General features: G+C 45.7%; 1 protein-coding gene across 3 annotated transcripts; it reads left to right on the top strand.

The window, feature by feature from the left end:
• The first annotated feature begins 2,662 nt into the window (after positions 1–2,662).
• Rexo2 (RNA exonuclease 2) lies at positions 2,663–14,385 on the top strand. 3 transcript variants are annotated; one of them, XM_006243001.5, is made up of 8 exons: positions 2,701–2,960; positions 3,871–3,954; positions 8,291–8,368; positions 8,993–9,104; positions 10,414–10,522; positions 12,107–12,160; positions 13,936–14,056; positions 14,187–14,385. In XM_006243001.5, the coding sequence occupies exons 1-8, from the start codon at positions 2,814–2,816 to the stop codon at positions 14,244–14,246; spliced, it is 765 nt and encodes a 254-aa protein (XP_006243063.1). In that variant the 5' UTR covers positions 2,701–2,813; the 3' UTR covers positions 14,247–14,385. The 3 variants fall into 3 exon arrangements, with proteins under 3 accessions (NP_001008327.1, XP_006243063.1, XP_038936989.1); NM_001008326.2 differs by having other exon boundaries at positions 2,663–2,960; positions 13,936–14,385; XM_039081061.2 differs by lacking the exons at positions 8,993–9,104; positions 10,414–10,522; positions 12,107–12,160; positions 13,936–14,056; positions 14,187–14,385 and adding an exon at positions 9,135–10,049 and having other exon boundaries at positions 2,716–2,960.
• Positions 14,386–14,931: the final 546 nt, after the last annotated feature.

Genomic DNA, 14,931 nt, shown 5'->3' with positions numbered 1-14,931 from the left:
TAAACTTAGTTGACATAAATGCATTTCAGATTTCATTAAAAAACTGAGTTGGTTATGTATACAAGGTGTGTCTGAAGATACTTTTTTTTTTTTTTTTTTTTTTTTTTGAGCTGGGGACCGAACCCAGGGCCTTGCGCTTCCTAGGTAAGCGCTCTACCACTGAGCTAAATCCCCAGCCCCAAGATACTTTTTTAAAATGCTTATTTTTAATAATGAATATGGGGAAATATGAATTAAAAAACATTTCTCGAGCCAAACTGTCTCGTAACTAATCCCTGAACTTGGGAGGCAGGAAGACTGTCATGATTTTGAGGTCAGCCTGTACTGCATAATGAGTGAGACATTGTTTCAAATAAACAAAAATAAACCAGACAGAAACCAAAACTGTTTCTGTAGCAGAAAACAGACAGTGGGTACAATTAATGGGTCCTGACTCATCCCCTTCCCCCAACAAGGAAAGGACCCAACTCTCAGCTAAAGTCACAACATTCTAGCCTTTGTCACATGACAGCTTTCTACAAGCCTAAAATGGTCATAGTATGGTGGGGAAGAAGACATTGGCACACTTGCCCACTCCTCCTGTTTGGACAAAACTGTGCATAAATCTACATCCATTTTCCTTTACCACTTTCTGTTTTAAGATTTCTTTAGAATTTAGGAAAAATAAGTGTTTGTTTATGGTAAGATCACTAAATCTGTACCTATCATTGTAATAGGAACACATTATTCTAGCTGAATAAACATGGAATTTTCCAAAACTCCCACACATCATTTCTGTTTATTATTGAGACAGGGTTTCCTGTGTCTATTTACATAGCTATAATTTTTCATTGTTAAATGTAACCATTCGTTGTTAAAACAAGTCACAGGCATGGCTTTTCAGGATACAAGTTATTAAACACCACCATCAAAGATTTAATTTTTTAAAAAAAATCTGTATCTGTGCAGTGTGTGTGAGTGTGTGAGTGTGTGTGAGTGTGAGTGTGTGAATGAGTGTGTGTGAGTGTGAGTGAGTGTGTGTGTGAGAGTGTGTGTGAGCGTGAGTGTGTGTGTGTGTGTGAGTGTGAGTGAGTGTGTGTGTGAGAGTGTGTGTGAGCGTGAGTGTGTGTGTATGTGTTTACTGGTGCCCACTAAGGTCTGAGGAGTGCAACACAGTCCCCTGAACTGGAGTTTCATCCCTTGCAAGAAGAGCAAGTACTCTTAACCTTTGAGCGATCTCTCCAGCCTAAAGATGTTATTCTTTCAAAATGTAAAGAAATAGTGCTTTAGACTGAGACTGAGCCCAGCTGATTCAAGTTTCTATATAGTCAGGTGTGGCGTTGCACACTTTTAATCACAGCACTTGGGAGGCAGAATTCCAGGCCAGCTTGGTTCTGTAGTCTCATTGTCTTGAAAAAAAAAAAAAAGAAGAAGAAGAAGTTTCTATACTCCAATAGAGTTCTCCTTTCTATGAATAGGGCCACAAATGATTACAAACTAAACACAGTATGATCCATTAGGTAATGCCGTTATAATATACATATCTATTCTGCAGTAAGATTGTACATATAATTTGACACACGTTTCCAAGATCTTTCCGTTTCTCTGGCCAAGCTTGGCAGGTCGCCGGTGGAATAGCTGAAATCCACTTGTAGGTTGCAGCAGCCTCTAAAGCTCTGATTAGGCAACAATGTCTCACAGAACCAGCTCACCCGGTGGGAATAACCACGCCACCAACCACAAGCTCTGTAATTACTGGCAACACAGCTTTCAGAAAAAGACACAGAGTATATGATTCAAGACTGAGCACGTTCGTGACAAAATTACCCTTTGCAGAGGTGTTTGCTACTGAGCTAAAATATAAGATCCATGCAGAGGCCCCTTGGAGCGTAGGTGATGAAAACCATATCTATTGTGGGAGATTAAGGACCAGTTTATTAAAACCAGAGTGAATGACAAAAGCAGAGTGGAGAATAGAACAGGCAGAACTATTCCAATTCGCTTTAGTGGACTGCAGAAATTATACAACGACATGATTTAACTTGAGAAGTTTTAAAGGTAGAATAGTATAGTATAGGATCTTTTTTTTTTTTTTTTTTTGGTTCTTTTTTTCGGAGCTGGGGACCGAACCCAGGGCCTTGCGCTTCCTAGGCAAGCACTCTACGTATAGGATCTAATAACCGAAACACAGTCTATACGTTCTGGCATCCTAGAATATGAGACAAGGCTTCTGCCAATACTGGGAAAGGAACATTTATGTATGGAACACCTGATATGTAAGAAGTCATCTTTCAGACAAGAGACCATTTAAGGACTCCAGACGAGGATGGCGGAATTGGCCTTGTAGCTCAAAATAGCACGTTACTCGGATTCCAAGTAAATAAAAAATATACTCAATACGTGGAAGGGAGGGGCAGGTTAAAAAAAAAAGGGAAGAAGGTAGCAATAAGAAAAAGGTACATTAAAAAAATTCTAAAACATATAACCATATTTTTTCAAAGTAAAACTCTTCAACTTCGCGGCTTAGAACTAATAAAAACTCAGGAATGAAATCTCCTGGAAACAGACAAACTTTAGTCGTGGAATACAAGCGAGTCCCTTAACATCCGAAAACACGTGGCGGGGGAGGGGAGCTGAAGGCTGAACCAAGGACTCCCACTCCCATCAGCCCTTTCGGTAGCCAAGCGTAGCTGTGGAGGGCGAGCTGACACCTAGCATGCCGGGGATTGTAGTCTTCTCCCGGCACCTCCCCGTGGGTTTGCGACGTTTAGCGACTGTGGCGCCTGCGCGCGCTGGGCCGGCGGGGCTGGGGCCGTGGCGGCTCGTGCCGGGTGATGCTAGGCGTATCCCTGGGCGCCAGGCTGTTGCGGGGCGTGGGTGGTAGGCGCGGGCAGTTCGGGGCGCGAGGTGTCAGCGAAGGTAGCGCAGCCATGGCGGCAGGGGAGAGCATGGCTCAGCGAATGGTCTGGGTGGACCTGGAGGTGAGAGAGTGTGGCCGGGCGGGGAGGGTGCGGGGAGGCGGGCGCAGATTCGCGCGTGGGACCGAGGGACTCCCCTGTCCGGGAAGCAGCAGGGATCTGGGTGTCAGGTGCGACAGGTGAGCACGGCCCCAGGAGCCCCGAGCTAGGAGTTGTGCGAGGTTCTGGGACTGTGCTGGACTGTGGGGTTTCTTTCCATCTGGGTGGAGCCATCCATGTGTCTTCCCTCTCCCTAGCCTCGACCTCTACCCATATGTGAATCTGTGTAACGCTTTAGTGTCTCTGAGTTCAGGATCGTGGATGGGAGTGGGGGCAGCGACTCTGAGCCCTGCTCCGTCCCCACCTCCTAGCCTTAAAAGACTAGGTTGCTTAAGGGAGGACTCAGGAGATGACTCAGCCTTACCCCTCATTCCATAAAAGAGAAAATTGAGGCCCCATTGGAAGATTCAAGTTACTCAAAGTCCACCGGGAACAGAAGCCTTTTTAGTTTTAACGCAATCATACCTAGGCCTCTCTTGTGCCCCAGTTTTCTCCTTATGAACTGAGTTTAGTTGTTAACTTTTTTTATTGGGAAAACTTAGGAAACCTTTGTAAACCTCAGAGAGGTAACTAACGTTAGTGAGCCTACTTTTATGGAATCAAGTGCTGTCTGTATTCGTCCTGCTTACTTTGCATCTGTTCCCGGGACAAACATAGTGTTTGACAGTAGCAGGCTGGCAGTAAGTGCCTTTAGAAGTTTCCGAGCACTCAGAACTTAGTACTCTGAGTACTGTCCAGAAACACCATTACTGATCAGAGAATGTAAGCTGGGTATGCACAAAGGAATCTCTTATTAAATAAACTTGGGCAGAAGAGGTTAAAAAAGAAAAAGATCATTTCATGTACTATGTGCCTGTTTATTTGTGTTTTGCAGATGACAGGATTGGACATTGAGAAGGATCAGATTATTGAGATGGCTTGTCTGATAACTGACTCTGACCTTAACATTTTGGCTGAAGTAGGTGATGCCTTGTAAATACATTCATACCACTTAAAGGGCAGTGGGGATCTAAAGGTGCCTTCTTCCAATCTAATTGAGAGATTTAGCAGATTGAGGACCATGTAGATTAAGGCCATCTGGGTGGAGCCATCCATGTGTCTTCTCTCTTGACCTCCACCCAGATATACCAGGTCAATGTAATATAATACGTTAGAGTTGGTACTGGAATCAACATAATCCACTTCATAACTGGGTTAAGTTTTCAGTTGAAATTTACACACACACACACATACACACACACACATGCACGCACACACATGCACGCACCCAGGGCTACAATAGTTTTGGAGGGTTTACATGTATTCTTAGTCCTCCTGATGATAGGTAGGCTCCGTTAATGATGATCATTTTATACCTGAAGATGTTGGGTTACAAGAGATTCGGGGGACTTGCTCAAGAGCATTTGGCTAGGCACTGGGGAAGCTGGGTTAAACTACTCTCTAAGCCCAGGCAGTCTCAAGCGGTCCCACCAGTATTCAGCCAGCTGTGTCCCCATCATGCTTGGTGTCCTCTGCCAGAGTTTCCCATCTTTATGTCCCAACTTCGGCTTTAATTCCATATATAAGTCACCCCTTCACCACGCCATAGGGGATTAGTTCCAGGATTCCTCTGTAGGGACCAAAATCTCATTGACCTGTGTCCTCGAACGGGATGCAGTGCTTCTCATGTATTTTGAATCACCTCTAGATTGCCGTTGTCATTCCCGTGCGTGGAAGCAGTGTTTACATCAGGGAATGCTGAGGGAATGCTAAAGAAAAAAAAAAAAGTATCTGCATGTGTTCCTTACAGACCGATGATGCTTCCGCCTGAGCTGGTCCACTCCTCACAGATGACACCCATTGTTCCAGGTGGCTGATGGCCTTTTCAGCTAGACCGTGTGGTTCCTGCACATTGGCGTGAGGGTTGTAGAACGTCCATAAACACACTTTTAGAATGTGTTCTCGTGGTGATTTTTATCAGCCACGATAACCCTCTGTGTAAGCTGCCTTTAACGGTAGCAGAACAAAGTACAATAGACCCTTTGGCGTTTGCATTTAAGCGCTCCTGAAACATTTTAAAAGAGGACCTTCCTGACCTTGATACAATCAGATGCAAAATCAGATACAAAAGATGCAATCCCTAACCTTGATAGCATCCTGGGTATCCGAAGTCATTAAAAAACAAAATAGGCCAGGCACACATCTTTGATCCTAGCGCTTGGGAGACCAGCTTGGTCTATATGGCTCGTTCCAGGCCAGCCGGAGTGACATGGTGGGATGGAGAGATAGATGGCTCAGCAGTGGACACATGTACTATTCAGTCATGAAGTCAAAGAGTTTGTGTCCTCCTACCCAGGTCTCACAAGCCCCCAAACCGCCAGCTCTAAAGGACTTGACGGCTCCTGGCCTCCATGTGTCTGCCGTGTCAGACACACGCATACACATAGAAATCAAAAGAAACAACAGCAAAACCTGTAGAGATGGAGCAGGTGTGCCTGTGGAGAGGAGAGTCTAGTTAACAAATTAGGTTCTCAGAGCATAAGCTTGGTGGACACTGCAGCAGCAGACATTTCCTGTTTACAGTTAGGACTTCTTTTTAGTCCCCGGGTAAGCAAAAGGACCTTTTAAGCCCCGGATAAGGCGTTTTTTAGCTGGACACGATGTAATGCACCTTGCATCTTAGTTCTTTAGAAGGTAGAAGCAGGGTGATCAGTGTGAGTTTTGAGTCCAGGTCAGTTGGCAGAGTAAGTTCCGGGTCATCTTGGGGCTATACAGTGAGACTCTGTCTCAAAACAGCAGCAAAACCTAAAAAAAAAAAAAAAAAGAAAAAAAAATTAGAGATGAATTCCCATCTTGTGGTAGCATCAGGCTTCTCATCCGCTTGAGAACCGTGAGACTATTTCTTACAACAGTTTCCCGTGGAAATCAAGCCCCGAGCTTTCAGTTTACCTACTTATTTTTCTGACTTGGGAGTTTTTGGTGAAGAACGGTCAAGTGTCTTTGTTTTATCAGTCCTGCTTACTCTTGGCCAAGGAAGTGTTTTCCTTTAGACTCTGGACGACCCAACATGCGGCTTAAAGGATCAGTTGGTTGATATGTGCCCGGGGAACTTGGGTATGTCCGTACAGTTGCTCATGAATAGGGTATTTGTGTAAAGGCTTAAGTCACGTGAGGATAAGGGCGTTAAGAAAAATACTTAAGGGATGTCAGGGGCACGGGAAGTATGTTTTGTTCTCATGGGAGAGTCTGAGGAAGGTGTTGTTTGCTGGTAGAAGCATCCTGCTTGGCAAACTTAATTCGGAGTCTTAGTTTGCTAAAGGGCAGTCTAGAAGAGGTCAGTAGATTCATAGTGTGTGGTTCTGTTCTTTGATTTTTTTTCTTTTAGACGTAGCTTTTATTTCTGCACCAAGATTGTGGACGTCTGATTTTGTACTTGGCTACAATTCAGTGTTAGACAGCTGTCCTGTTCTAGTACAGTTCTAGACTGGCTGTAGAGTTTACGCTGTAGCGGCTCAGTGGGATAGGCAGAGGCGCTTACTGACTGCCAAGCCTGACAACTTGATCCTTAGGAGCTACGTGGTGAGAGGAGAGGACCGATTCCCAAAGGTTGTTCTCTGACCTGCGCATGCGCGCGCGCGCGCGCGCACACACACACACACACACACACACACACACACACACACACACACACAGAGAGAGAGAGAGAGAGAGAGAGAGAGAGAGAGAGAGAGCGAGAGAGAGCACAGTGTGTTGCACTTACATTCTTACATATAAATAAGAACAATAAAGTTTAGGAACAGATATAAGATGTGTTGATTATCTATAGGCTTGCATTCCTTTCACTGATTGGAGTCTGTGTTTGCCACCTTACCAGTCGTAATTCCTGGCAGTAAGTCGCAGGTACTCCCTGTAGAGAGTTCAGGCGACTAATTTCTCGCATCCTGTCAGCACATGATAAGGAAAGGTAGACTTTCTTGTGGCCTCTGCCTTTTAAGGTGAAACAAGAATCATTTGCTTAACTCCACTCGTTAGGCTCCCTCACAGACTCATAGTTTTCTTACCTGGGCCAGAGGGCTGGGCAGCTGGCTCAGTGGGCAGAGAGGCCCTTGCCACCAACACTGATGGCCTGAGATTTGTATCAGAACCTGCTTGGTGGATGGAAAGAGCTGACTCCCACAGCTGTTCTGTTACTGTGTACGAGAGGCCTTGGGCTGCGGGGTTGGGGGAGGGGGTGCACAGATAAAATTTAAGGGCTAGAGAGATGGCTCAGTAGTTAAGGTAGTATACTGCTCTTATAGAGGGACCAGAGTTCAGTTCCCAGCACACATGTCGGGCAGCTCCACGGCTGTCTGTAACTCCATCCGTCCGTGCTCTGTGGCCTTCAAGGACACCAGCACGCATGTACACAGGCACACAAGAATATACATATCTAAAAATAAAAAGTTGTTTGTTTTTTTTTTTTTAAAGAAATAAGTAGGGGTTGGGGATTTAGCTCAGTGGTAGAGCGCTTGCCTAGGAAGCGCAAGGCCCTGGGTTCGGTCCCCAGCTCCGAAAAAAAGAACAAAAAAAAAAAAAAAAAAAAAAGAAATAAGTAAATTGAACTGAAAATTAGAAGGCCATCTTCTCTTATTACTATTATTTCCGTAAAAACATTTCCTTTTAAAATATAAAGCTACTAAAAACAACAGTGTAAGTTTATATGCCACATGCATATAGCAGTCTGCTGCGATTCTTTGATCCCCCTCCTCAGCCTTCTCTTCTTCAGAGCTTCTGTGTTTCCTTCACACTTTGTATACAGATACAAACGGGTGTTTAAAACGACGTGTCTCGGCGATAGCATAGTAAGTGCTTGCCGTATGAGCCGAGAGCCCCGACCGAGTTAAGATCATCACACCTAAACCAGAAGCCAGCCTGTCAGTGTGCCTGTGTAATCCCAGTCCCAGAGAAGTAGAAATGGATGACTCTTTGGGGGCTAGCTAGCCCAGTCGGCAAGCCCTCGTTCCCAGGCGGATGGCTCCTGAGGAAGAACATTGCAGAAGGTTGTCCTCTGAGCTCACACGCATGTGCACAGATGCCCTCTCCCCGTACACTCATGAATAAACACAATTTGAAAGTAGGGTTATTTCTGTTGACTTTTTTGAGACAGGGTCGCACTCTGGAGCTCTGGCTGGCCTGGAGCTTGCTATGTTGACTGCCCTCAACTTCAAAGAGATCCGTATTGGGCTCAGCTTCTCGAGGGCAGTGATTAAAGGTGTACACCACCATGCCGAGCTTCTGTTGGTTCTCGATGACTTAATGGCTTTTCCCACCCACAGGGTCCCAACCTGATTATCAAACAGCCGGATGAGTTGCTGGACAGCATGTCAGATTGGTGCAAGGAGCATCACGGGAAGGTAACATTACCAAATAACAAGATTGCTGCTTTGGGGATCAGTCACAAGCTTGTTGCTTCCACATTTGACTCCTGTGGCCTTGGTGGATGGTGTTATAAAAGGGTTAGAGGACGGTGGCTTAGGCCAGCCGCTTGCTTGTTCTCTTTTCACTCTGGGACCTCTCGAGATCACCTTCTCCTGAATGCCCTCTTTTTTCCTGTCTTCTACATTCAGTCTGTCGCGAGCGCATTGTGGAGTTCCGAGTGTTACTCAAGTCAGTCTTTTGGATAAGGTTAGACCTCGACCCTCAGAGAAGGGGGACTACCGCCCTCCTGTTGGGAGCTGTTTCTTGCCCGAGGTTCTATCCTTGGACTCTTGAGCGCCATCTTTCCTGACTGTGGAAATGATATTAATGAATCAGGAACATAACCTAATTCGGTTTGGCTTCTTTAAGACACAAAATTGTGGTGTCCAAGATGGCAGTTTCAGTTCAAACTCGAGCCCCCTCCCCCACCCCACCCCCCCGCAAGAGCAGCCCAGCTGTGGTTAACATTTACCTGTTTTAGAAATGAAGTTTCATTTCTGGATACCTTTGAAAACTGACTTCATGTGTTTGTGGTGGGGGCCGGGGATTCTCTCTTGCAGTCTGGTCTTACCAAGGCCGTGAAGGAGAGTACAGTTACACTGCAGCAGGCAGAGTATGAATTTCTGTCCTTTGTACGACAGCAGACTCCTCCGGGGCTCTGTCCACTTGCAGGTAAAATCCAATCCTATGTCTATCTCGTAGATAACCTTCTATAGTAGTGGTTCAAGAAACTGAAGTTCCAGAGAGACCAGCCGAGGCCATCCTTGCCTTCCACTCACCTGATTCGGAATACTCGTCCGCTTTTGTATATCGGTGACAAGGCTCGGAACTCGATCTGAGAAACACATATGAACTCAGCCCCCCACCCCCCATGTTTTTATTATGGAAAAAACAAAACAAAACAAAACAAAAAAAATGCCAGATGCACAGAGAGGTTGAGTTTGGTCATTGTTAATCTCTGCCGCCTTGGTGTCCCCTTATATTTTTCTTGCTGCTTTTGGACACTTGAAAACAAACTCCTCCCTAAAGTCCGTCTCAAGCAGCTCCGGAGAGTAAGGGCGTTTTCTTACATGATACACATTATTACTGCATAGGAAATGGTTAATCCCATTTAAGAATATGTGTGGGGCCCAGCCCACGTTTGGAGCACCCTAAAGTGTCTGTTTTTGAGCCCAAAGTTAGTCGCTGCTCATATATATTTTATCCGGTTATTTCGTCTCGGGTTAGTTAGTCTAAAGTCATTCACCTACCTTTTTTTTTTTTTGCCCCTTCCCATGACACTGACTTTCTAAAGAGACCAGATCTATTACAGTGGGATTTTTAAAGGGTTGATGTTGTCAGAGGGAAGGGGATGTTCTATGGGATGTGCTCGCATCTCTGTATGGAAATTAATGTGGTAACTAACCTTTTACAAGGAAAAGTTTTGGCATTACACACGAGAGCATATATTGTATGGGTTTTTTTTTTTTCCTCCTTAGCCAATGCGGCTGATGTCTATTTTAAAGTTCTCACTTAAAAAACCCAGTGTTTCTAATATAAATCACTGTATGAAAGCATGAATGCAGATGTGACTTGTCAAAAAATATTGGAATGTAAAATAAAGGTTTATCTACTGTATGGTTCAGTAAACTTTTTAGCGCTAGCAGTGTGGATTCTGTGATACTGAGACCAAGTTTGCACATCCAGTAAGAACTTGAAAAGCAACAGATTTAAACTCTTGCAGTGCACAGAGTGCTAGACACTCATTCTGCCCACGAGAGGCTGCTTCCGGGTTTGCTGTGAGCTAGACTGAGAACCTGCTGGGGGAATCCATATTTGTAACTACCCCGAAGTCCTCAGACTTGATGGAGACATCTAGAGATGCTTTTTAGGAACTGTTTGGGGGGAAGAAAGAGTTGACTTCCGTTTCAAGTGTGCTCTATGAATGTCTGTATCGTTCTGTTAGAAATGCACAGACGCGGTATGCTTCGTGTCTTTCTAGGGAACTCAGTTCATGCAGATAAGAAGTTTCTTGACAAACACATGCCCCAGTTCATGAAACATCTTCACTATAGGATAATTGATGTGAGCACTGTTAAAGAGCTGTGCAGGTAAGGGCTATATTTAGGATCCGTTATGTCGCCTCACGTAGCATGTTTCAGTCGAGAACTTGCAGAAAACAGTCAAACTAGCATTGAGGGTGCCGAGTGGGTGTTTGTCTTCCTCATTCCAGTCTCTTTTCTACGGCTGTGTATGCATTCTGTGTGGCGAGGTTTGGGAGAATGTCAGAAGTCTTCCACACAGATTTCGTTAAAGCAGAGAATGTGTATGTTGGCCCGCCTGCCGGATGAAAAACTCCTTTGAGTAGCTCAGGGTCTAGTGAGTTGACAGAGGTGTAAAAAACACCTTAAAAATAAACTGCCCGAAGACTTGTGGAATGGGAACTCATGCAGAATAGGAGGGGGCCAGGAGGAGCTTAGTGGGCCGGAGCAGAACGGGGAGTCAGAAAGTTTTATCTGGTACACGGCCTTTTGAATGAGGTTTGAATGAGGAATGAGCATTCCTGAATGCAAGCAGAGATAGGAGGGTGCTACGAAATCGAAAGCTAAGACAAAGCAGGTGCAGGGATGCTGGCATAGAACACAGCTAGTGTGTGTGCCTAGCCTGCAGGAGCCCTAGCACTGCATATAAAGGGCCTAGCAGTACACATCTGTAACTCCAACCCTGGGGAAGATGGAGACAGGAAGATTGGGAAGCCATCTGGGCTATATGAGACCCCTTCTTTAAGAAAAAGAAAATTCCATGTCGTTTGTTAATGTTGAGGTGGAAAGCTTGAGGTTGGCAAAGGTGAGACCAAGGCTGGACCATAAAGGGCTTGTGTGCCTGCTCAAGGTGTTTGATTGCGTCCAATAAGGATGCAACTCCCGTGAGAGCGTTTTAATGGAAGAGGGAGAGAAGGTTGTTATCGTCCCGCTTAGAAGGTGACAAGTAAAGTGGGAGGAGGAAAAGAGGCTCATGTATCACCTCAGGATGGAACTGTTAGTGGGAGAAATGGCCGTTGGGTTCTTGGGAGGGATATGTATAAGGTCGACAGGCATGACGCCTGATGCTTGGGCGAGGGAGGAAAGAGACAGTGGATGGGGGTCTGTCCAGCTGAAGCAGCTCAGGTTCTTCTTCCAAAGAAGAGGAGAGGCTAAGAGTGAGAGCTGCACCCACGGATGGGAGTGGAGGATGTGTGGTCAGATACAGATAGCGATACAGGTATTCACTTGTAAGTGTCTAGAGGCTCGGGTGGGGATGCCCAGTAGTTAGATCCCTAGGACAGAAACTGTGAAGGCTGGGTTGGTGTTAGACTCAGGAATTCTCTACACTGGCAGGCTTGTTTAAAGAAGGTACCTAGGGTGAAGAGAGAAAGAGCCTTTCTCCGTTGTCAATGCTTTGGAAGAGGCTGGGGAATGTAGCTCAGTTGGTTAAGTGCCTGCTTAGTGGTGTAGTCCATTATCCGCCCCTCATGAACCAGGCGAGATGCCCGTTAGGGTACTGTGGTGGTGGAGCTGAGGATCAGGGGGCCAGCCTGAGCTACCTGAGACCCTGTCTCAAACGAACAGAAACCGTTAGATAAGTGACTTGAAGGTGGTTGTTTGGCGTGCTTGAGATGGCTTCCTTTGAGAGTTTATAATTTTTACTGTGCGTAGACGCTGGTATCCGGAAGATTATGAATTTGCACCGAAGAAGGCTGCTTCTCACAGGTAAGATTGGGGCCTGCCAGGGGTCCGCCAGTGTGACACACACTCAACCCTGCCCATTCTGACTTCCAAACAATGACCTCTCTTCTCTGGTCTTCCTTACTGGGCAAAGGATAAGTCTGAGTAGTGGAAGGAAGGAAAACTTTCTTACACTGAGTCCCAAGATTGCTGGTCAGAATTCTCGAATCTGTTCTCAGTCTTTGACCTTTTGGTTTTTGTCGTTTTACCTTTAGTCATATAGTCCGCTACGTTCTTGAAACTTGGTTTGGAAGTAAGGTGAGACAGTTTGTGACCTTTGTCGAAAGACTAGCACTGTTGGTTCTCTTCTCCCAGAGGAGCGCGGGCAGGCGTGGCCACCTGAAGTTAGAACTCTGTAAACTCTTTTCCTGCCTGGATACTTTGCTCTTCCGGTGTGTCTGTGCTTGCAGCCCCAGGCAAATATCACGTCTCTTAAAATCTGCAGCCATTCAGAAAGAAGAGCTGACTGGTAAGGGCAGCCTGAGGGAAGCATTTGGTTTCCTGATTTACCTAGCTGATAACACTGAATACCAATTTGCTTAGTTTATTACTCTGGAGTGTACAGTTTGAGACATCACAGAAAGGCCAGTCCCTGAGCTAGAATGGCCTACTGTATTTACAGGGGTGGACCCAAACAGTAGCATACTAAGCCAGCTCTAGGGCCTTTATCAGAAACAAGGTGTGTGTGTGTGTGTGTGTGTGTGTGTGTGTGTGTGTGTGTGTATACATACATGGTACATGTGTGAAGATACAGAGAACAACTTGTAGGAGTCAGTCCTGGGCCTGGGGGTTGAACCCCGGTTGTCAGGCTTGGCAGAGGTGTCTATCCACTGACCCATCTCACCAGCTTCTTTCCAGTTTAGGAGACTGACAGTCACCTACATTTGTCCTATCATTATGTCCCTAAGTAGATTTGAAGAAGACTTAACCTCCGTAATACAATAGGCAGACATTTCTACACAAAGAAGTGTGGCCACTCACACAAGATGGTAGACACATTGCAGGTAAACTTATGCCAAGATTGGGCTAGGCTTTGCCTACCGTGGGTCCTAAAAATACCTTAACTCCAGCACTGACGTTTGTGCAGTGAATTCTCTAGAAGAGGCCCTTAGCCCACCACTGCGTATTGACTTACTTGCACACCGTTTTTGATAATCACGGTTACCCGATTTCTCAGGCTTCAGCGGCTGAGAAACAGCATGTGGGAGAAGAAAGGCAGTTAGGCGGAGGCAGGCTGCCACTGGTCCTAGCACAGATTACCACAAGAGAGGAGGCAGAGCCTGCTTTACGGCTAGGTACTGTATGATCTGGGTAATTGGCGTTCATTAGGATGACTGAGTCAGGAGCTGTGGTGTGTATGTAGGTATATTCTGCTTGGGGGCGTCCCCAACTATTGCATAGTGGTTCCCAGACTTTGGGTCCTGGGCTGCTGCTGGTAAGTATTCCGTGAATGCGGTTGGTTGCATTGGAGAAATATTATATGTCTAGTACAAGATATTCTTAGGAATTCGTAGTACACGCTAAGTAATGGTTTGCAGAGAGCATTAGAAAGGAAGTGGCTAAAATCCCCTCCATCTTCCACCCACCGCAGCCCTCTGCACTCAGATCTACTTTTACAACGTAAAACAAGCAGCATCCACTCCTCTCCACACCAGCTTGTGGCCGCTGCCTGGCCCCTGGGTGACTTGTAACAAGTCACGATTTTCCATCTCTGGGGTTTGGGACATTTTTTTTTTTCAGTGTGGTGTGTTTGCTTGTAGGGCACTGGATGACATTAGCGAAAGCATCAAAGAGCTTCAGTTTTACCGAAATAACATCTTCAAGAAAAAGACAGATGAAAAGAAGAGGAAAATTATAGAAAATGGGGAAAATGAGAAGCCCGTGAGTTGATGCCAGTTCTCAAGCCGCAGAGCCTGGCTCTCAGAAGCCACTTTAGCGTCTCTCTCTCTCTCTCCCGCCGACCACTCGGCACGGCACCTTTTCTAAAGAAAAAAAAAATTCTTTTTTCCAGTTAACTTTGCATCTTCAGACTCCTCCAGCAGACGAGACATCACTATTCCGTTCCTTCTAGTCTGCTGTTTCCGTCGCGAGACGGCGGCGCCTTTGTAAGCTTCAGGCCACGCCCACCCCCCTCAGTCCGTATCTGCACTTGCTTATAGGCCATTCCTTTTGTTTGAATAATAAATAAAGCTAGTTCTATTGAAATGCAACCCTTTTGGTACCGTCTTCTCTTTGATTCATTCAGTTGTTGGGGAAAGGTGTTTTTTAAGTAGTATGGCTAAGGCTTAACTCCTCAAAGTGCAGTTGATGAACTAAACTGTGTTTCGAACAGGGAGCAAACTTACTTTTTTTTTCCTTTTGCTTTACGAGAGTAGAGTGAGGACCTAGCTTGTAAGATTTGGGCTCATCACTACCCAGTTAGCAGCTCTGAGATAGACCACTCTCTACCACATTCAGGAAGTTCAGGTAAGCACACGGGTCTGTAGGCGGTGCCCAGCCTCTAGTGGCTAGAGAATATGTACCAGGCTGTCTCTGTGCCGTGTTTATAGGCCCAGACTAGCCTATTCCCTTAGGTAAGTAGCCAAGAAGAGATTTCAGCGTGAATATGTTAACTCCACAGTCTAGCTAGTCAGGACCCCTGGATGGCATGCCATTCTGACAAACATTTCCTAAAAGCTGTTTAGAACTGGGAAAGGGTGGCCTGCCTCTCATTGAGAGCCACCAGAGAGAGAGAGAGAGAGAGAGAGAGAGAGAGA

Source organism: Rattus norvegicus, chromosome 8, assembly GCF_036323735.1.
Source record: "Rattus norvegicus strain BN/NHsdMcwi chromosome 8, GRCr8, whole genome shotgun sequence".
Taxonomy (NCBI): domain Eukaryota; kingdom Metazoa; phylum Chordata; class Mammalia; order Rodentia; family Muridae; genus Rattus; species Rattus norvegicus.
This window is presented reverse-complemented; position numbering and strand designations above follow the sequence as displayed.

What these genes read in the sequence shown, in the direction of transcription:
- Rexo2 (XM_006243001.5), top strand. Translation starts at nt 2,814, where the DNA reads ATGCTAGGCGTATCCCTGGGCGCCAGGCTGTTGCGGGGCGTGGGTGGT. An exon ending in GGGGCTCTGTCCACTTGCAG is followed by an intron (nt 9,105 to 10,413) that starts GTAAAATCCAAT and finishes GTGTCTTTCTAG; the next exon opens with GGAACTCAGTTCATGCAGAT. An exon ending in ACTGTTAAAGAGCTGTGCAG is followed by an intron (nt 10,523 to 12,106) that starts GTAAGGGCTATA and finishes TACTGTGCGTAG; the next exon opens with ACGCTGGTATCCGGAAGATT.